The 21,202-nt window shown below is 42.7% G+C and overlaps 1 protein-coding gene across 3 annotated transcripts in view; it reads right to left on the reverse strand.

Moving 5' to 3' along the window:
• The window catches only part of URI1 (URI1 prefoldin like chaperone), a 113,011-nt gene that overhangs the window by 72,543 nt on the left and 19,266 nt on the right, over window positions 1–21,202 (reverse strand). For 2 of the 3 annotated variants that reach the window (XM_060253974.1, XM_060253973.1), the window contains exons 2-4: window positions 16,505–16,539; window positions 13,224–13,302; window positions 7,928–8,063 (exon numbers count right to left, since the gene is read on the reverse strand). In XM_060253974.1, the coding sequence (XP_060109957.1) occupies window positions 7,928–8,063; window positions 13,224–13,302; window positions 16,505–16,539 (250 nt within the window). Of the gene's footprint in view, window positions 1–7,927; window positions 8,064–13,223; window positions 13,303–16,195; window positions 16,207–16,504; window positions 16,540–21,202 lie in introns of those variants that run through there. The other variant, XM_060253975.1, reaches the window with a different exon arrangement.

Raw genomic sequence — 21,202 nt, forward strand, 5'->3', positions numbered from 1 at the left:
GTGCAACTGGCCCAAGCAAGCTTCCATGGCAGAGTAGGGATATGAACCCAGGTCTCTGAGATCCCAGCCTGACACACTAACCACTACACCACACTGGCTCACGCTATCAGTTCAGAGATGCATTTATTGACTAAAAATGTTTACATATATTTCCATAATGCCCAAGGAGGCTTACAAAACACAGATATGCACAATTAAAAACACAAGAATTAAAATGCAACAAATTAATACTGCAACTGTGAGGACTTCTAGTGTCCTGGCCCCACTGATGGACCTTCTGATGGCACTTGAGTTTTGGACTGGATGGGCCATCGGCCTGATTCAACATCGCGTTTCTTATGTTCTCTTAACACTCACTACCACCTACCTAAAGATAGATCCAGGTGGGCAGCTGCATTGTTCTGAAACAGCAGAACAAATTTTGAGCCCAGTGGCACCTGTAAGACCAGCAAAAGTTTATTTAAGGCATGAGCTTTTGTGTGCAAGCACATGAAGGAGTGTACCTGCACCCAAAAGCTCATACCTTGAATAAACTGTTGTTGGTCTTAAAGGTGCCACTGAACTCAAAATTTGTTCCAGCTACCTAAGACATTAGTCATTTCCACTAAAACAGAGTTGAAATAATCCTGTTTTGCACCTTTTATGGAAAGAAAAAGAGTGTATAGGAACCTTCTGGAAGGTTGTTCCAAAGTAGGGTCACCAATCCTCAGTTGGGGGCAGGGATCCCCTGGTTTGGAGGCCCTCCCCCCACTTCAGCGTTATCAGAAAGTTTGTGTGTGGGGGGGGAGGGGGTGATTTTCTGCTGGGCATTCCATTATTCCTTATGGAGACTGGTCCCCCTAGGGTATAATGGCAAACCACTCTACAGATATCTGGGGTTAGGGGAGGCTGCTATTTGAGGTAGAGACCAAATTTTCAGCATAGCATCTGGTGCCTCTCCTAAAAAAACCCCACCAAGTTTCAAACTGAATGGATGAGGAGGTTCAATTCAATCGATGATAACAGACGGGCGTTTTAAGGCATCCCAGGCACGGGAGGCAGGTGGATCAAAAAAGCACATCCACACATGCACATTTGCCTGCCATCCCTGTCCTGCCCCCGAGTAGCCCCGGCCTGCTGGGCACCCACTTGAAAAGGCACCATTTTCAAAGTGGTGCCTTTTCACTGGGACGCCTCTGAGGTGCCTCCCTGGCCATCAGGAAAGCCAGGAAGCGCCTGGAGAATGTTTGGGGAGCTGCGGATGGGGCACATGAGCGCTCCAGATGCTCCCTGGGATGCCTGGGGCCTGTCCCTCTTCCAAGCACCGTCAGGAAGCTCCCGGATGCTCTATTTCCAGCTGGCTCTCTTCCAGGGTGGCTTAATGCCATCCTGAGCCAGCCATCTGATAGCAACCTATGAATCCCAAAAAAAACAGAAAGTATTTAAAAGGAGTGAGTCCCTTTAAATGTGATGGCCAGAACTCCCTTCAGAGTTCAATTGTGCTTGTCACAACCTTGCTCTTGGCTCCACCCCCAGTGTTTCCTGGCCCCACCCCCAAAGTCTCCAGATATTTCCTGAGTCAGACCTGGCAATCCTATTCCAAAATGTGAGTGCAACCACTGAAAATGGGTTAGAGCTGAACGGACCTCCCAAATGGAAGAGACCATCAGAAGTTAGGTGTCCGAGCCCTTAGCTGGTACATAGGATCACATGGGAAAACTGCATTCCCTTTGTTATTTAAACTGAAAACTGAATTCCCTTTGTTATTTATGATGAAAATAAATATCCTTGTTCTGATTGCAGGAGGGTTCAGCTAATAGGCTAAAAAAAAAGACCTTGTACCTTGATTACACACTAGCTAATATAATAAGCAAAGCAGTCAACATCACTATGTCAGCTGCAAAATGTCACCAAGCTTATTTTGATGCTCACACAGTAGCTTGCAAATTGGATAGATGATGTCTGCTGTTTATTATTTTCCCACCGTTATTTTACCATATTTGGTCTGCGTTATCTGTATTGTTCTGACCTATGGCTAAACCAAATTAACAAGAACTAGTGAGCTAACTAAAACACCAGCTGTATACACGAATCCCTTGATAATAGTTGCTTATGATAAACATAGAACTAATTCTGCAGCTTTATCACAGAAATCTGTGTGGGCGTGCAAGATGGTTGTTTTGCGCTGTTGTCTATATTTAACATTTGAACTCTTACACAAATCCTGAAAAGTTACCGGAAGAGCAGGGCTCTAGGATGTAAGACATGGACTAGTCATAGCGGGAGAAACACATAAAAGGGCCAAATATCCATAATAATTTTTCTACACGTGAATTAAAGTTTGGTTTTGGGGGAGACCAAATCCAGTTGGTGACATGTAATTTAAAAATATTAATATTTTTACTGTATTTTTAATGTTTTGGTATATTATCTACAGCATACTTAACTATCAAGTACTGCTTTTTTCTGTGCTGTTTATCAATTGACTCCTTATGCCAGAAAGTGATGGGGGAAGTTTTGATAAAATCTAAATGCTTCCTTACAAGGGAAAGCCACTACAACAATATTATTAGAATACAACTGTAATGCTTTTGATAAGAAAACTTCTGCAGGAAAATTCTTTCCAGTCTCTGCTAAGACATCACCCATACTGTGGAGAGGACTTTTGTACCCAAGTTACACCTCTGACGTCTCTTCCAAACCATAACTTTCCCACGTTCCAACAGGGGCAAATGTCGTTTTGATTTTTATATGACTAAAAGTCTACCAGAAAATTCCATCTGGCATATGGGCTTTACGTAAATCATGTGATGCCAAGGTGTTGGGAATTGCCTCTTACAAAATCTAACTGAAACTTTTCTTCTCATCATTACCTTTTGCGAAAAGATGATGGATTACCGGCTGAAAAAGAAACATAACCTTGCTAACCGTTAAGAACTGGGACAAGAGGTTACAATTAAGACTTAAGCTAATAATATTAATAGAACTGTACTCCTGTTCTCCTCCAGCTCATACAAATACAAATGAACCGAATTACAGTATTCTTTCTTGAACAGAAGTTCTGCCAGGCTTTACAACTGGGTTCCATCTTGTCTCGATGAAACAAGTAGATCCAACAGTTATTACAACTGATCCTCGTGATTCTATTCAGGAGCTACGCCCCCCCACACACACTTTTTTAAAACAATAACCTTAAGTATTAAATTTCTTATCCAACATTTTGCTTCTTCTGAAGGCCTAATCCCTGAAATGTCTTTGGAATTAGTTTCTACTTTGTGGCCAAAGAAATGATACTTAGTGTGTTACGAGAACTATGCAACCCTTCTGGATCATAATTGCTTTATAATGTAACAGAACCTTGGATAGTAACATAACACGTGATCCTGAGGAGATTTTTTTTTTAAAAAACTCTAAAACGTATTAAAGTCCATATTCATCTCAGAAAAGGTAGAAAACAGTAATCTATACATAGCAGTTTAAAATGCTATCAATACATTATTTATCATTAAATGGATCTAAAATTCCTGGTACGATTACTGATACGATCAAAATGAAGTGATAGAAACCTGGTCTATACCGCTTCAAAAAAGAAGATTAGGTGGGACTGTATTTTTTACTGCTCTTTCCTTCATGAAAAAAAACAATATAGCAGCAGAAAGCTGTGCTTTATGAGACAAAGGGCTATGCTAAGTGAGACAGTTGTCAGAATTCTACCACCTCAGTCTACTTCCTCACTCTGTGCATTGGGCAGAACTGACTTGCAAAAAAAATTGCTCTTCGAAATCCTGGAAGAGAAGCACGTAAAGAGCCATTATATTCTTTTATATTACTCTGCAATACACTGCAAAAAACGAAAACATCTTTAAAGTAAAATATTATCCCAGGTGTCGGCAAAAAACGCACTGTTAAAACAAGCTTTCAGAGTCCCCTCCTACCCTGAAGTTTAAGCTTCTTAAAGTCCTTAAAGAAGAATTACATTCAAGACCGTTGTCCAACTTTGTCACATTTGATAATTGTAGAGAAGGCTGATGTGGCTTTCAGGTGAACTCTACGTTGATAAGTCGGCAAAGGAAACATGTAACTTAACATTGCAGATAAGGCACAATATTTAGACTTAATAATCAATTAACTTAATTAAAGAACTAGTCCAATAGGAATGGCAGGGAAGCTGCAACACTGGCACAACACTGGTGTCTGCGTTTCTTCAAGGTTACTAATGAATCCAACAAAGCAACAGCTAATGAAATGCTTAATGTTTTACCACCTTAGCCCTCCTGTCATGTCATTTTTTTTGAGGCTGTTTTGGCTCAGGAATTCAATCCAGACTTTTACGTGCGCACACACACACAAAGTCAGCAGCATCTTCTGTTGTATCTGAGCTAAAGAAGCCCCACCACCAACTAATTCTAATAAACAGAAGCACGGCTAGCATCAGCAAACCCCAAGACGAAGAAGAGTTGGATTTATACCCTGCCCTTCACTTGGAGCCTCAGAGCAGCTTAAAATCTCCTTCCCTTCCTCTCCCTGCAACAGACACCCTGCAAGGTAGGTGGGGCTGAGAGAGAGCTCTGACTGAGAACTGCTCTTGAGAGAACAGCTCCTAGAGAACTGTGACTGACCCAAGGTCACCCAGCTGGCTACATGCGGAGGAATCAAACCTGGTTCTCCAGACTGCACTCTTAACCAGTACACCAGACTGGCTCTCCAGGTGGGGCAGCTGCTGAATGGAGCTCTCTAGATGGGGCAGCCAGAAGCCCAGGGCGCACTGTCACTGATTTCATGCTCATGTACCGCCATCATGTTTCTTGCCACAAGCACCTCCAGGTGTCACTGGGATGGGTAGGTGGTGCAGAGTGGTGGCATTTTTGACACCAACAGCAGTGGCAATGCCCAGCCACAGACTGTGGGATTCAAACCATCACACAGCGTTGGAAGAAAATGTAAGAATCTTAATTATGAATTCTGTCCAACAGTCACATTATTGAGAATATTTTATAGCATCATCACATCAGATTATTCCCTTATGCAACAGTTCGTGGGGGGGGGGGAGTTGTAAACAGAGTGAACTGTCTTTAATCTTAGTGCTTAATGTACAGGGGGGGAAAACTCATCACATACTTAATCAAGGCATGTATGTATAGTGCAAAAGCATGCTAATGCAACTTTTGGCTGAAACACAATTGTGGTCTTCAGCAAGAGCTGGAAAATTGTAATGAGTGCATTGTTTACCCTAATATGTTGGAGGTAGAGGGCAACACATTGTGGAGGTACTGAGTTTTCAGCGAGAGCCGTTAATTTGACATGTGGGTGTTAAGGCACAGCAAAGAAGTTTCCTTTTGATGCAACTTGTTATTTTTCCTTGCTTTTAAAGGCTTGTGTAGGAGGACTTGGCGCTAAAGTAACGATATCTGGGTTTTAACAAAGTTTTTGCTGGGAGTCTTCAATAGATATTTGAGGGCTATTAAAAGAAGTATTTCCCTAATTGATTATAATTAGACACCAAGAAGAAATATGATTAGCTGGGGAGCTTTGAAAAACTGCTTGACAGCTCCCTTCTATTCTGTCCTGGCATTATTTTCAAAGCAACAACTTTTTGTCAAGACTCAAAAGAATATACCAAAAAAAGAATGTTTATTATGAGCATTTTATAGGTTGGTGATAGCAGGAGACGGGATCCCTTATTAGGCCTTACAGTTCATCTTTACAATTTTTCCCTTTGCAAACTCTCCTGACGTCACCCGTGTTCGTAGTACTAATACTTTTAATAATATTAATTTGTATTTACATAGCATTTGGAGTTCTTATTTACTTGACTTTAGTTTTCCCTGTTTGCCTAGTACAAAACATGGCAAATTACAACACCTGTAAAAAATGGGCAGAGTTTGGATGGACAGCTAATTAAGGTTGTTTTGGAAGTTTCAGGTTGGATCCAGATAAATTGGCAATTTCTTAGTGCTGCAGAAGACCCCACTTACGTAGTTCCTCAGGCTCCCCCGTCCCCTCAGGAACATCATTTAATGGAATTAACGGGAAAGGGGAAACATAAAAGTTGAATTCTGCTGATGGAAACTGTAATCTGGATCCAGCTTCTGGAGTCCATTACCCTGGTCATGTAGATGTACTACAAAATAAAAGTTCTGGGAAAGTATACAAATACTACTCTTGATTAGTTAAAAGCTCATACTTTCACTTCATTAGTCAATATCTCTGTACAAAATCTTGGTATTATACAAAAGTCTCGGCATTGCAGAGATTCAAAGCAGATACACGTGTGTTGATAATATGATAACTATAGCCTGGGCTACTTATGAAGCAGAACGAGAATGAAGATGATGGACGGTAGATGCAAAACAGTCAAAAGGAAATATTTCTTTACCCAATGAGTAATTAAAATGAGTAGTTCACTGCCAGAGGATGTAGTGATGGCCAGGGGCACGCATGGCTTGAAAAGGGGGCTAGACAGATTCATGGAGGAGAGGTCTATCAGGGGTACTAGCCATGGTGACTAAAGGAAACCTCCGCATTCAGAGGCAGCAAACCTCTGGATTCCAATAAAGGTAAAGGTAGTCCCCTGTGCAAGCACCAGTAATTTCTGACTCTGGGGTGACATCACATCACAACGTTTCCACGGCAGACTTTTTATGGGTTGGTTTGCCATTGTCTTCCCCAGTCATCTACACTTCCCCCCCCCCACACACAGCAAGCTCGGAAGGATGGAAGGCTGAGTCAATCTTGAGCCAGCTACCTGAACCTAGCTTCCGCCGGGATCGAACTCAGGCCATGACCAGAAAGCTCGGACAGCAGTACTGCAGCTTTGCCACTCTGCACCACGGGACCAGGAAGCAAAAACAGGGGAAAGACTTGGCCTCTATGTCCCACTGGACCCTCACAGCAACTGGTCGGTAGCCGTGTGAGAAAGGATGCTGGTCTAGATGGACCACTAGGCTGGTATAACAGGTCTGTTCTTCTTACCTTCTTATTTCTAGATTTGGACTGTACATTTTTAACTACTGGCTGAGGAAAGTATTTCAGAATGCTTCCCTACCTTTCTTGGAAATGTTAAAGCATTCTAATATCACACATTGCACTCTGAACACAAAGTAGTGCTATACAAAGAAGAAGGGGGAAGGAACCAGCAGTGAGTTGGATCCAGAAGGACACCTCTGGATCCCATTTCCTTCCTCATCAATAACCAGCAAGAGTTCTAAAGGTGCTTGCTTTCCCATTTCACTGGCATTCCACATCTCAACTGCTTAGTAATTCTAATACTCTATCGAAGGCTTTAAAAAAAAAGATGACATCTCAATAATTCTCTCTCCTGTGGGAGATAAAAATAAAATCTGGCATGAAAAGCCAAACTTTACCAGGTTGGAAATGATCTGGGTGAGGGGTGGTATCTGCTAAATTTTCTATCCAGCCTTTTTAAAGGTTTAAATAAAGTTTAACAGAAGAGCATAGCTAATCAGGGGGAAACAGAAAACCGCTATGATAACCTCTTAATTGTTAATAAAACACAGAAGTGATACAGTAAACAAACCATGCATAAAACCAGAGAACGTAAAAAACACTGTTTCTTGTTAGTGGATTCTACACCAGCAGTCAATTTTGACTGGTGCCAATATTTGTATTAACGACTGCCTACTACAATTTACAATTGAAAAATATTACAGTACCATATGTTAATGTAATCAAGTACTGCCATTTCATGAGTTCAGTTGAAGCATTGCATCACAAGAAAATTGTTACACACACAAGCACAGGTTCGATTACCAAGCAAATATACGAAGTTGAGGTTTTCATATTCCAATTCATTATTTCTTAACACAAGAAAGAATTCCTTATTGGTGGTTTAAATGTAAACCATTAACCCAGGGGAGATTTTAAACCCACAAGTGCTATTGAGTAAGCATTTTGTAAACTGACATCCATCACCAGGAAAGGTACCTACGTTTTTTCCTGTGTTCCACCAGACCACTTGCTTGCTTCGCCGAACATTTTGCGAACCAGTTGTCCCCAAGAAGAACCGTGATCTCATTGGTATGGACCAGTTTTCCTGGCATGAAAGCAAGGGGACCAAAAGGTACCTGTCAATGTAGCAAAGGAAAAGTATGACATTAAGGGCAATCCAGCACAACAAAATCCCAGATTCATCTATAATCCTTGTCTGAGACTGGCCAGTATTAAATGTTATAGAATGGAATTGTGGCTACCTCTGCCCTGAATTGGATGGTCCAGGCTAGTCTGATCTCTTCATATATCAGGACCTAAAAAGGGTCAGCTCTGGTTAATAATTGGATGGGAGACCACTGAGGAAGTCCATGTTTGCTACACAGATGCAGTTAATAGAAGACCACCTCTGAACATCTCTTTCCCTGAAGATTCAACAGAGTCTCTGTAAATCGAAGGTGACTTGATGGCACTTTCCTCCATCATCACGGCTACTTCTGAGTAGACATCCATAGGACTGTGCTGCAAGATCCCAATCAATCAAATGTTTAAAGCCTGTGCTCTTATATGCAACAGATCCCAGAATGAGCTAACTTTGAAGCTCGGATCACAGCAAACTTCTCCATGCCGTTGCCCCAAGTGACTCTAATAGAATCTAAGTACCAGAATTCCAAGTGTTAAAAGTAGCTGGTCTTTTGTACTCAGTTAAATCTCACCTTGGAGCCAGAAAGTAAATTAAAGGAAACTGAGATGTGAGATTTTGCCAAGCCATGACATTCATGTATGAGACCGTACCCCACTCTTTCATATGAACATATATGAACATATGAAGCTGCCTTATACTGAATCAGACCCTTGGTCCATCGAAGTCAGTATTGTCTACTCAGACTGGCAGCAGCTCTCCAGGGTCTCAAGCTGAGGTTTTTCATGCCTATTTGCCTGGACCCTTTTAGTTGGAGATGCCAGGAATTGAACCTGGGACCTTCTGCTTGACGGCTCAATTCCTTTGAGCCATAAAACAATTCACAACATTCATAAAACACAGTAGAGTCCCTTAAACTTAACAGATTTTTTAAAACCCCTACACTTACAAATTATTTATTTATGTTATTTATACACTGATAACAGACAGGTGGTTTAAGCTGCCCTGGGGACGGGAGGCAGGCAGATCAAAAAAGTGCGTACATATGTGCAGATTTGCCTGCCTTCCTCTTCCCACACGCAGCCCATCTGGGGCTGGATCAAAGCCGCCTCAGAAAGGCACCACTGTCAAGGAAAAGAAAGGAAAGGTCCCCTGTGCAAGCACCAGTCGTTTCCGACTCCGGGGTGATGTTGCTTTCACAATGTTTTCACGGCAGACTTTTTTTTATGGGGTGGTTTGCCATTGCCTTCCCCAGTCATCTACACTTTTCCCCAGGCAAGCTGGGTACTCATTTTACCGACCTCGGAAGGATGGAAGGCTGAGTCAACCTCAAGCTGGCTACTTGAAAACCCAGCTTCCACTGGGGATCAAACTCAGGTCGTGAGCAGAGCTTAGGAATGCAGCACTGCAGCTTTACCACTCTGCGCCACGGGGCTGTCGAAGTGGTACCTAAATTCTGAGGTGGCTTTGAGGTGCTTCCCTGGCCATCTGGAGGGCTGGGAAGCATCCGGGGAGTGGCCAACAGGCACACAAGTGCTCTGGAAGCTCCTCTGGGGCATAAGCAGCTCGTCCCTGTTCTGGGGGTGGGCCTAGCCATTCAGAGGCTCCTGGCAGCTCCTTTTCTGGCTGGCTCTCTTCCGGGGCAGCTTGATGCCGCCCTGAGCCAGCCATCTGTTTTCAGCCACAGTCTGCCTTTCTCACTCAAAACAGACTCTGTGTAATTTATACCCCCAACCTATCTTCCCAAGGGGGACTCAAAGTGGCGGATGTAGTTCTCCTCTCCTCCATTTTATCCTCACAACCTTATGACATAGGTTAGGCTGAGTGTGTGTGACTGGTCCAAGGCCACCCAACAAAATTTCATGGCAGAGTGGGGGATTCGGATCTGGGTCTCCCAGATCCTTGTCTGACACTTTAACCACTATACCATGCTGGTTTTAATTTAAAAAAGGAGAGGAAAACTTGAGTACACCTTGATTACCCATTCGGGAGAAAGGACTCATGAGAAGATACATGTGTAAAGAGAGAGGGAAACAGGCTGAAAAGCTGGACTTTAAAATACTGAACGCACACACACAAACTCAGCAACAAACTAAGGAACGGGCAAGTGATGGTATCAGCACCCGTCCCCAATGCCTCCTGCCTCTCTGACACTGGATAGTCAGCCTTACATGGCTGCTCAGGCAGAGAAAGGGTTAGTGCATTTATGTATTTATTTGGTTTTGTTATAGCTCATCTCACCGAGATGCAAGGCAGATTACAGAACAAGATGGGGGGGGGGGGGGGAATGTCATCGTACAGTATAAGACACTGAATGGGCATAGCCAGGCCTCGGATTCAGTGGGAGCTCACAGGAGCACAGCTGTGACTTCTGAAGGTTCCCCCTCCTCCTCCCCACCTTGTCCACTGAATAGGTGCAGCTGCATAACAATCCCCAGATGAGCTCCACCACCTATTTTTCTACAAAGCAACCCCTGGGCAAAGTAGAAGTACAAAACTGAACAATGCAAGCGTGAATATATATTACTACACCAGTCTTTTAAAACCCATGGGCATCTCTGGAATTCTAACAGGCCCCACCACAAAAATGGCTGCTGAGGGAGGCAGAGCCAATCACAAAATGTCAGGGAGTGAGGTTAACATATGAAAACAACACTGTGATATGGCTGTACTTATGCCATTCTTAGGGCTTTTTTGTAGCAGGAACTCCTTTGCATATTAGGCCACGCACCCCTGATGTAGCCAATCCTCCTGGAGCTTACAGTAGGCCCTGTACTAAGAGCCCTGTAAGCTCTTGGAGGATTGGCTACATCAGGGGTGTGTGGCCTAATATGCAAAGGAGCTCTTGTTACAAAAACAGCCCTGGCAATTTTCAATATCTAAAATGTATATTTATTAATAGTCAAAATATAACAATAAACTCATACAATCTACCGTGCCTGTGCCTATCAATATTATTATATAGTCTAATCACAAATATGCTGGTTTTATATAGCCCAATATCCAGAAGATTCTTCATCCACTTGCGTTTCTTTAACCACTTCCATAACCAAAGAGCACTTGGTTCTTCCGTCATGGAAATGCAAGTCTCTATGCTTTCAACAACCAAGAAGGGTATGGATGCACTTTGCAAGCAGGGCTCTTCACAGGTCCTAAGCTCCTGTCAACAGCCGCTGTGGACAGCAGATCAAAATGGTCCAGGTATTTCCCCCCCCTCCACTCCAAGTGTTGTCACTGTGTTACAACTAGCATCCAAATCCCACTTTGATGGATTTTGTCAGCAGAGAACTTTGCAAAGGCATCACGACTAATCATTAGTTCCTCTGAATTCAGAGATTCAGACTTCAGGGCCAGCAAGCACCGAGCTACTTTGAACAGCTGAACTGGGTATTAATTAGCTGATGCTATGACAGCAGCAATGTAGTATTTCTTTTGCTTTTGCTGCTGCTTCATAGGTCATCCAATAAGCTCTGTAGGCCAGGGATGTCAAACATGTGGCCCAGGGGGCAGATCAGGTCCCTGGAGGACTCCTAACAGGCCCCCGAGCAACTGGATGTTGTCTGCTTCCTTCTCCCTCTCTCTTGCTTCCTTCTGCATAACAGCTTGCTTTGCAAGGCTCGCTCAATCACACAGGAGCTACAGAGCAAACCTCTATTTTCTCCATTGGCTGAGGCTCCTCCCTTGGGGAGAACTAATGATTAGTTGTGATGCCTTTGCAAAGTTCTCTGCTGACAAAATCCATCAAAGTGGGATTTGAATGCTAGTTGCAACACAAAGAGGGAGAACTTGTTTTGCCAGGCTCTCTCAATCGCACAGCAGAGCTACTGAGCCAAGCCTCTTTTCCTTCTATTGGCTGATGCTCCTTCCCCTCCAGTTCCCTGGATCCCATGAGAGAAATACAAAGAAAACACCTTTAAGATAAATGAGTGTTAATGTTTTAAGCATATTTTATTTGAAGGTGTGTTTTTTAAATCTTTAACTGTGTTTTTCTGTGTCCTTCATAAAGTTTATATTTCTGCTACCTAATCTTAAAAAGGTACACACATGGCCCAGCCCAACAAGGTCTCATTTATGTCTGATCTGGCCTCATAACAAATGAGTTTGACACCCCTGCAAGATTCTGCACAAAAGTTTAAATGTACGGAATACCTTGGAGAGATCCCCATGTTGGCCAGAGAGGGTACCAGGCATGGTCCCATCAACATGTAAGCATAAAAGGGACATTTCGTATTATGAAAACACTTCCGGAAGGGAAAGTAGATCCTGCTTCCATTCCTTATGTTTCACAGCCCCAATGTAATTTCCCTGATTCCTGTGGCTACTTTTCTGCAGTTCAGTTATGCATCTGGAGATTATATGTGGCCCTGAGGTATCCTAAGTGGCCAGGGGAGTGGGGGAAGGAGAGATCTCTATGAGAAGAGCGAAGAATCTTAGAACAAAAATTAGCTTTCTATATGTCAGTATCCGAGTCTTAAAATTCCATGGATCAAGGAATATGATTGTCTGCTTCTCCACCTCACAGGAAATTATTGTGTATTGCAGATTTAATTATAGCCTTCCATGTAATAAACAGGCTTTATCAAATGTGTCTGACTTTGTCTTAGTCTGTCTGTCAAGAATTCTGAGGTTATAATTTATTATAGATTTGAAGAAAAGTAGACAGAGGAGATGAAAAACATGCATTCAACACTGTCTGTAATCAATCATTGCTAACTACAATATGGTGATACCTGAAGGAAAACACTGTTGCTGCAAATAAATCCAATGCAGATATTAACATTCCAAATCTTCTTATCATGGTTAGGACCTCAGGAAACACTCACAAGTTTGCATGTTCCTTCCCCCTTCCTTTTTGCAAGACTCTTTCCCCATTCCCTTTTGAGGTTATACATGATAAAGCAGTGTCAGGCTTGTGCTGATGATAACACTAACCAGAGCTGCAACCGGGATTAGAAGGATATCTGCATTCTCTGGTATGAGCTAACCATGGTTAGCCTTGGCATCAATGTACCTATGACGCTGTGCTCTTCAAAAAAGGGAAGGGAAGAAAGAAAGGAGCATACAAGATAAAAAGAGGACAAGTTTTTAACCATGGTTAGGGGATCATGAAGATTGCACCTGTCTGTCCGATTCCACCGAACACCGCTATACCTACCATGATATCGTATGAGAGTTTATCTGGCAATGTATTCAGTTGTTCTTGAAGAGCTTCATAATCACTCTCTACTTTCTTCCTGTTGGAAAATTGAACTCAGGTTATTGTCAATCCTACATAACAATGGATTTTAAGAGCAACGGATAATTATATTTTTAAACTGGAATTTGAACGTAAACATTAGGGAGGGGGAGAAGGTTGGGAAAAAATGACCTTGTCTGAGTAAAACTGGGATAAAAAGTGTGTGCATATAATGTAAACCAAGTCTAACATGTTGAATCTCTTTGCCAAACTATTTTACAGAAGTCTGTATGCCTCCTGGTTTAGCAGAAAGTGTGCAGAGTTGGGTTTTCAAGGCAAGTGTTGCCTTTTCAAGGGGTGTTAAAACATTTGCAAAAAAATAACCTCTCAACTTTCCATTCTTCCATGCATTTTTAACAGTCTGCGACCACTCCTCCCCCTTGCCCAGGCAAGCAAGGAGACGCTCTCCGATTTGCCATGCTGATCCCCGGGCCCAGCTGTAGCCACATTTAATTCAGTATGACCAGCTGGAACAGAATGAGGATCAAGCTGTGCATTCACATGTTCATTCCCCATCAAAAAATTCAGTGTGGATGCCTGTGAGTGCCACCACACTTTGTCTATGCACAGTTATGACATTTGCTATTTTCCATAATTTTGCCCATGCTACTCAAACTAATAATGGCTGTGTTGGGGTGACAGAACTCTATGCCTTTGCCTTGATAATGGACATGTGTTCCTAGTTCCTCAAAGAGGAGCAAAAAACCCCCACATTACCAAAAAGGGATGAAAAGAACTGAAGTTGGGAGAAGGTGAGCAATATTTGCAAAACTTTTCTCACTCACTGATCAGTTGGAAAACAGGTAGTCCTGATGATAGTCCCTGGTGGTGGCAGATACAAGCATAGTTGGCTTCAAGAGGGGATTGAATAAATATATGGAACAGAGGTCCATCAGTGGCTATTAGCCACAGGGTATAGATGGAACTCTCTGTCTGGGACAGTGATGCTCTGTATTCTTGGTGCTTGGGGGGCAACAGTGGGAGGGCTTCAAGAGTCCTGGCCCCATTGATGGACCTCCTGATGTCACTTGGGGGTTTTTCGGCAGAGTGTTGGACTGGATGGGCCATTGGCCTGATCCAACATGGCTTCTCTTATTTTCTTATCATATAAGACCACTGCTCAAAGAAAAGCAGTGTTCTATTGCAATCTGTAGAGCTTTAATGCCAAATGTCACATTACATTATATTGGTGTGGACAGTCCAAGACCGTAGCAACCAGAAATATATTATGGAAATGCAGATAAATTTTGACTCCAGGAACACTAGTGGGCATCGCTATGATATCCATCTTATTGGAAATTAATGCAGCTTCTGAATTTTAAACATTAGCAAAACATATTCGTTTTAGACTATTTTCTACAAACCAATAGTCACAATTTAATATGATGAGGCGTAAAGATGGCCTTGATTTTTCCCCCTCCTCCTCATTCTTCTTATCCGCTGCTTGCAGCTTATGTGCATTTAAACTTTAAAAAATAATAATATTCAATACACACGAACTATAAATTATTTGCTCAGAGGTCTTTCGGGCATGAAGAAGAAAGTCTCTTAAAATAAATTTAAAATATTATATGCTTGATGGTGTATAACCAAAAGTTTAATCTCCCTGCTAAAAGGGGCAGTTTGCAGCGATTCTGCAATAACCCCGCAGACAATAATCAAGAGTGCTCCTGTTGTTCTCTCTGTCAAACCCTAGTAAACGCAGCATGGATGGAGAATAATTTGGTATCTGTTAAGATCAAGTGTTCTCTCTCAGTAACTCATAAGAAATTGTTCACTATTAAATATACTTCTTCCCCTTGCATATCGACAAAACTTTTATTTAGCTAAGATGGCTTCCTAGTAACTAAAAACCATTAAATGAGCAATGCAGAATGGATGGAGATGATAATTTAAGAGGGCTAGCAGGTTCTTGGTATATAAAGGTTCACCTTAGGCTTTGAACTAGTATATTCCCCTCCCCCCTATCAATTGGAGAAAACTGGAGAAAAAGCCATTTTTTCCTCTCACTAATCAACTTTTAAAAAGAAAAAGAAAACATGTAGGCTTGATTCTCTAAACTTCTTTATGCAATTGTTCTGGACTATCCTGAGCAATTTAGGTATCCAGGGCTTTTTTTGTAGCAGGAGCTCCTTTGCATATTAGGCCACACACCCCTAATGTAGCCAATCCTCCAAGAGCTTACAGTAGGCCCTGTACTAAGAGCCCTGTAAGCTCTTGGAGGATTGGCTACATCAGGGGATCTGGCCTAATATGCAAAGGAGTTTCAGCTACAAAAAAAAACCCCTGTAGGTATCCATCCATATGTTCAGCTTTTGCGTTCTTGGGCTAGCAGGCCACATAAATAGCTGACCTGTGGGAATCTAAAGATATTTAGGAGACTTTGAGTGCAACCCTGAGCACAGTTACACCCTTGTAAAACCCACTGGCTTCAATGGACTTAGAAGAGAGATGCTCTGCTATGGAGTGCACTATTTGTATGTGTTTTGGGTAAGAAACAAAACTGGATTGACTGTATCTATTTTTAAGGAGACCCACATCTTAAAAACTACAGTTACAGTGACGAATTGCACAGCCGGATAAAAATGTAGGATGGTGCAATTTAATTAAACCAGTAAAATGTTATTCTAAAAACTTGGTATTAGAATTCCCCAGTTTTTAGAAAGGAGATCCATAGGGTTGGATCCAACCAGCTTTTCTGTTGTTGAAAAAGAATATGCTGGGGCTCATGGGGCCTATATGTAAAAAAAAAAAAAAAAGTCACATGCGATGGGGAACAACAGCCAGGAGGAACACTGGATGAGACCAGAGTGGGAAACCCCTGGCTGGATTCAACCCATTGGCTATTTTCACTAGCATTTTAGGCATGCATTCAAATATCTTTCACTTACCAGTGCTGAATTTTTTCACAGTATTAGAATTTGCCCAGTTTTTCTAAAGGAGATCTATAGGGCTGGATCCAACCACCTTTTCTACTGTTGAAAAAGGAGGGGATACCCTTTGACCACTCAAAAAGGGAATGCTGGGGATCATGGGGCCTATATGTAAAAACAAAAGTCACATGGAATGGTGGTGGGCGGGAGCACAACAGCCAGATGGGAACACTGGATGAGACTGGAGTGGAAAACCCCTGGCTGGATCCAACCCGCTGGCTATTTTCACTGGCACTTTAGGCATGCATTCAAACATTTTTTACTTACCAGTGCTGAATTTTTTCCTGGCAGCTAGTGACCACCTGTCATTAAAACAGATAACTGTTCATGAGAAAACGAGGCTAAGAACACAGCTGCAAAGTCAACGTTTCACAATCTAGAGCAGCGGCTTTACAGATTTGGTGGCGTCTCTCTATACATTTTTATTTGTCACTGCAAAGAGTGCGGGAGCGCTCGTTCTTAAGCAGCCCACTTTATCACAAGGCTCTAATCCAGACTGATAACTACAGAATAAATTACTCTGTCCCCCCAACTCATATTTTGATACAATGTGTGCTCCATAACGACAAGATGACACACCGATACAAGATAAAAAACCAGCATTTCGTACAATCTCCACATCAGTTTTTCATGTTACATGCTTTGCAGAACAAGGTAAATATAATTTATTAAGAGGAATGCATGTTTGCCGCTTTCCCTCCTCGAAGAACCACCTATGAAAATATTTTCTCATCATCGATAAACCTCTAAAACAATCTCACGTGCCATTTGCCAAAAGGTTAAGAAATCGTGTACAAGGCAATGTGAATCTGTATTTTCGAAATATATAAGCAAATAACACGATTTCTGATAGCTGCAGACTGCTATGAAAAGCAGGATCATTTAATCCAAGCCATAATTAAAAAGAATCTTCCCTTGGAATGTGTCTGTCTGTCTGTCTATCTATCTAAAAGAGAAGTTTGTGACTATTTAAAGCAGTGGCAAATGTTATATCCCACCTGTGTCAGCCTTAACATTTTTATAGCATTCAGATGTGTGTGAGGTTTTCTGTAAAATAATGCACAGCAAGCGTAACTCTTGCCCTCAGTGGCCATCTGCGCTGTTCTATGTTTATTTTTAAATTGCGCTTCCCCACTGTACAACTTTGGGGTGAGTGTATTCATCTAGCTCATATGTTCTCGTGTGTGTGTGTTTGTAATCTGCTTCTTGCCTTTCCGTTCACTGGACCCACAATGAAATTAGAATTCATAACACAAAGTTACACGAAAATCCCCACAAAACGGTTGCAAAAGCATTTTTATGTATTCCAAATTTGGTGACCCAAGCTCCAGGAAAACACAAGCAACAAGATAGATGATTCTCTGAGACCTAGGGCTTACCAACACTGGACTGGCAAATTCTGGATTCAGGAACAGAGTCTAGGGAGGCTGGGGTTTGAGGAGGGACGGATCTCAACAGGGTATAATACCACAGAGTCCACCCTCCAAAACAGCCATTTTCTTCAGGGAAACCAATCTCTGTCACCTGGAGATAATCTGTAATTCTGGGAGATCTCCAGGCCCCACCTGAAGGTTTACAACTAGGATCGCCAATCCCTAGGTGGGGGCAGGGGATCCTCCGGTTTGGAGGTCCTCCCCCTGCTTCAAGGTCATCAGAAAGCAGGGGGGGAGCGAAATGTCTCCTGGGCACTCCATTATTCCCTATAGAGATCAATTCCCACAGGACATAATGGAGAATTGATCTGTGGGTACCTGGGGCTCTGGGGTTGCTGTGTCTTGAGGTAGAGGCACCAAATTTTCAGCATAGCATCTGGTGCCTCTCTTCAAAAGACCTTCCAAGTTTCAAAAAGATTGGACCAGGGAGTCCAATTTTATAAGCCCCAAAAGAAGGTGCTTCTATCCTTCATTATTTCCAATGGAGGGAAGGCATTTAAAAGTTGTGCGGTCCCTTTAAATGTGATGGCCAGAACTCCCTTTGGAATTCCATTATGCTTGTCACAACCTTGCTCCTGGCTCCACCCACAATGTCTCCTAGCTCCACCCCCAAAGTTCCCAGATATTTCTTGAACTGGATTTGGCAACCCTATTCACAATGCTACCAAAACCTTGGAGAGGAGCTGCTGATCAGGAAAGACATTGTTAAACTCGAAGGACCAATAATCTCTCTCTGTATAAGGCGATATTTTACATCTAGGAAGGATGCAAAACGTAGCACCCATGAACAAGGACATCCCCATTTCTCTCCAAGGCTCTCCGTTGCCCAGTGTAGTCGGCGAAAAGCTCTTTCAGAAAATTGGAAGCTTCCCAGAACAACTTTCTGAGCAGCACCGTAAAATGCAGACTGGAGAGCCCTAGTGTGTACACAGATGTGTTTGGGTGTACGCAGAAAATTCTTTGGACCCCAGCTTGTACGTTCATATCCGTTGATGAATTAACATATGCAAATAACCAACAGACAAGCGCTTTAATCCAAGAATGAAAGAAGCCCCTACAGGTAACAGGAAATTCCCTGCCAGAAAAAAACGGCACAGATATAAACAGCGTATGCAAAGAAACTATAAAGCAAATCACATTTAGAATCCATCTTGAACGTATATGTTTTCGAACATCAACTTCGCAAATATTTGTTTCTCGTGTGCCCACAAACAAGCTAACACGAGGAAGCAATTAATGAGAGAACATTTGCCAAGGGGGGAAAAATGCTACACCTTCAGTTTTCAATGAAATCACAGGTGCAGATGGTTTTCTTTGTGAAGAAAAAGGGGGACAGAAGGGGGGTGGGGGAGGGTGGAAATGGGGCTTGGCAAAAACGAGGAGGTTTGGCTTATGTTCAGTCGCTCCAAGGTAGATTCTATAAACCTCGCTCAGGCAGCAAGATGCAGTCAACAACCCCCTTAAAAATCCAAAGTAACGCAACAGACTTTCACCAAACTTCATAAATGAGTTGTGGTCCGTTTTTGGCCTCAAGACGTCGAAAGAATCAGCTTACCCAGGAAGGCTGCATGACATAAAAAGAGTAATCCTTACTAAACGTGTAAAAAAAAATTATGGTGCAATGGGAAGACTGTCAGGCCAAGACAGGGGTGGCCAAACTTGCTTAACGTAAGAGCCACATAGACTAAATGTCAGATGTTTGAGAGCAGCAAGACATGAATGGAAGGAGGGAAGCAAACAGATGGGGAGGTGGAGAAAGAGGTGGAAAGAAAACAACTTTAACTTTAAATGCATTCTCCAAGCCACCTGCTGACTTGGCTTGGAGAAGTGATTTACAGAGATAAATGCCTTTTCTAAGTCAGCTGACAGGACGATGGGGGCTTCAAGAGCTACATAAAATGTGTGAAAGAGCCACAAGTGGCTCTCAAGCCACACTTTGGCCACCCCTGGGCTAAGATCTGGAAGACGTTCAAGTCCCCACAATGCAAATGTTTGTTAAGTTGCCGAGAAGTTTGCTAGATAACTGCCAGTCAGTATCTCTTGGCCAAACCAACCAAACAAGGTTTGCGCCAGTTTTGGGAAGAGTGGGTTATAAATCTAAATAAATAAATAAATTTTAATAGTGGAAGAATGGAGAACAATGTACACTGCCCTGGAGGAAGGCTGAGATGAAAAATACATTAAATAAAAATAAGGTTAAATGTGTTGGTTCCATCATAAGGAAGGCGCAAGTCACAGACATAAAAACATGACTCCCTTTCACTAAGTGAGGAACCTCTGTCTGAAAGAGCACATCTTGTTTATTTGGAGCAAGACTCTTCTTTTAGTGGAAGGGACTCAGAGAATCCTACCTGTAAAACAACTCTAAATACAAGCATGAAAAAGATCCAGTGTTTTAATGCCTGGCTGTTCCAGTTAAGTGATTCTGGATAGCCAGAGTAGGGAAAGACCTCTCTCCGTCTGACATCCTGAAGAGCTGTTGCCAGTTCAGGTAGACCAGGGCTTTTTTTCAGCAGGAGAGCCGTTCTGGCTGGCTTGGCATAAAGGGGTGTGGCCTCACATGCAAATGAGTTCCTCCAGGGCTTTTTCTACAACAAATGCCCTGTGTGAAACAATGGTGATGTCAGGTGTAGACAGTGCTGAATTAGATAGACCCAATGGTCTAACTTGCTATAAAACAGCTTCATAGGATAACTGTAGAAATTTTTCTTTTTTATGACCACTGATATGCCGCAAAAGAGGAGTATCTAAATATGTGTACCTAAATACGGTGTATCTAAATATGCAGGCTACTAAAAGAAAACTATGACACTAGCTTTGTGAGATTTGCATGGATACAGGATTTTTATACAATCCGTGTTATATTTCCCTTCGTTATGACTATGTAGGGATTACAGACTGCCACCTGACAGCCCCAAGGCAAGGGCCAGACCAGATATTGCACATCTGGGCAAAAGCCTGGACATGACACCCATATGTCAGTTGACCAGTATGTCAGCTGGGCATCATGTTTTTTACCCACAGATGGGACACTGGCACACAGTTCAGCATCACACAAGCCCCCCCCCTTCTCCTGCCAGCTCCAGAAACAAGGCTGGGTGGGAGGGCCCAGCAGTGGAGAATGGTACACTGTGTCTGTGGCAGTGACGCTCTGTATTCTCGGTGCCTGTGGGGCAACAGTGGGGAGGCTTCTGGAGTTCTGGCCCTGCTTGGTGGACCTCCTGATGGTGCTTGGGTTTTGGCCACCATGTGGCACAGAGTGTTGGACTGGACGGACCCCTGGCATGATCCAACATGGCGTCTCTTATGTTCTTATGTGTTAACGCCTGCCCAAACAGGGAAATGGCAAGGTTGTGACAGTGACCTCCTATAACAATACAGCTGAAGTACAGAGAATTTTTCAAAATAGCAAAAGGTTGAAAAGCAATCACAGTCTTAAGGAGAAGCATCACAAGGGAAGCATTTCGTGTTTCCATACAACAGCTGTCATAGCACAGTGGCTGACCCTTCTTCCATAAAGCTCACTGGGTAG

Source organism: Heteronotia binoei, chromosome 14 (genome assembly GCF_032191835.1).
Source record: "Heteronotia binoei isolate CCM8104 ecotype False Entrance Well chromosome 14, APGP_CSIRO_Hbin_v1, whole genome shotgun sequence".
Taxonomy (NCBI): domain Eukaryota; kingdom Metazoa; phylum Chordata; class Lepidosauria; order Squamata; family Gekkonidae; genus Heteronotia; species Heteronotia binoei.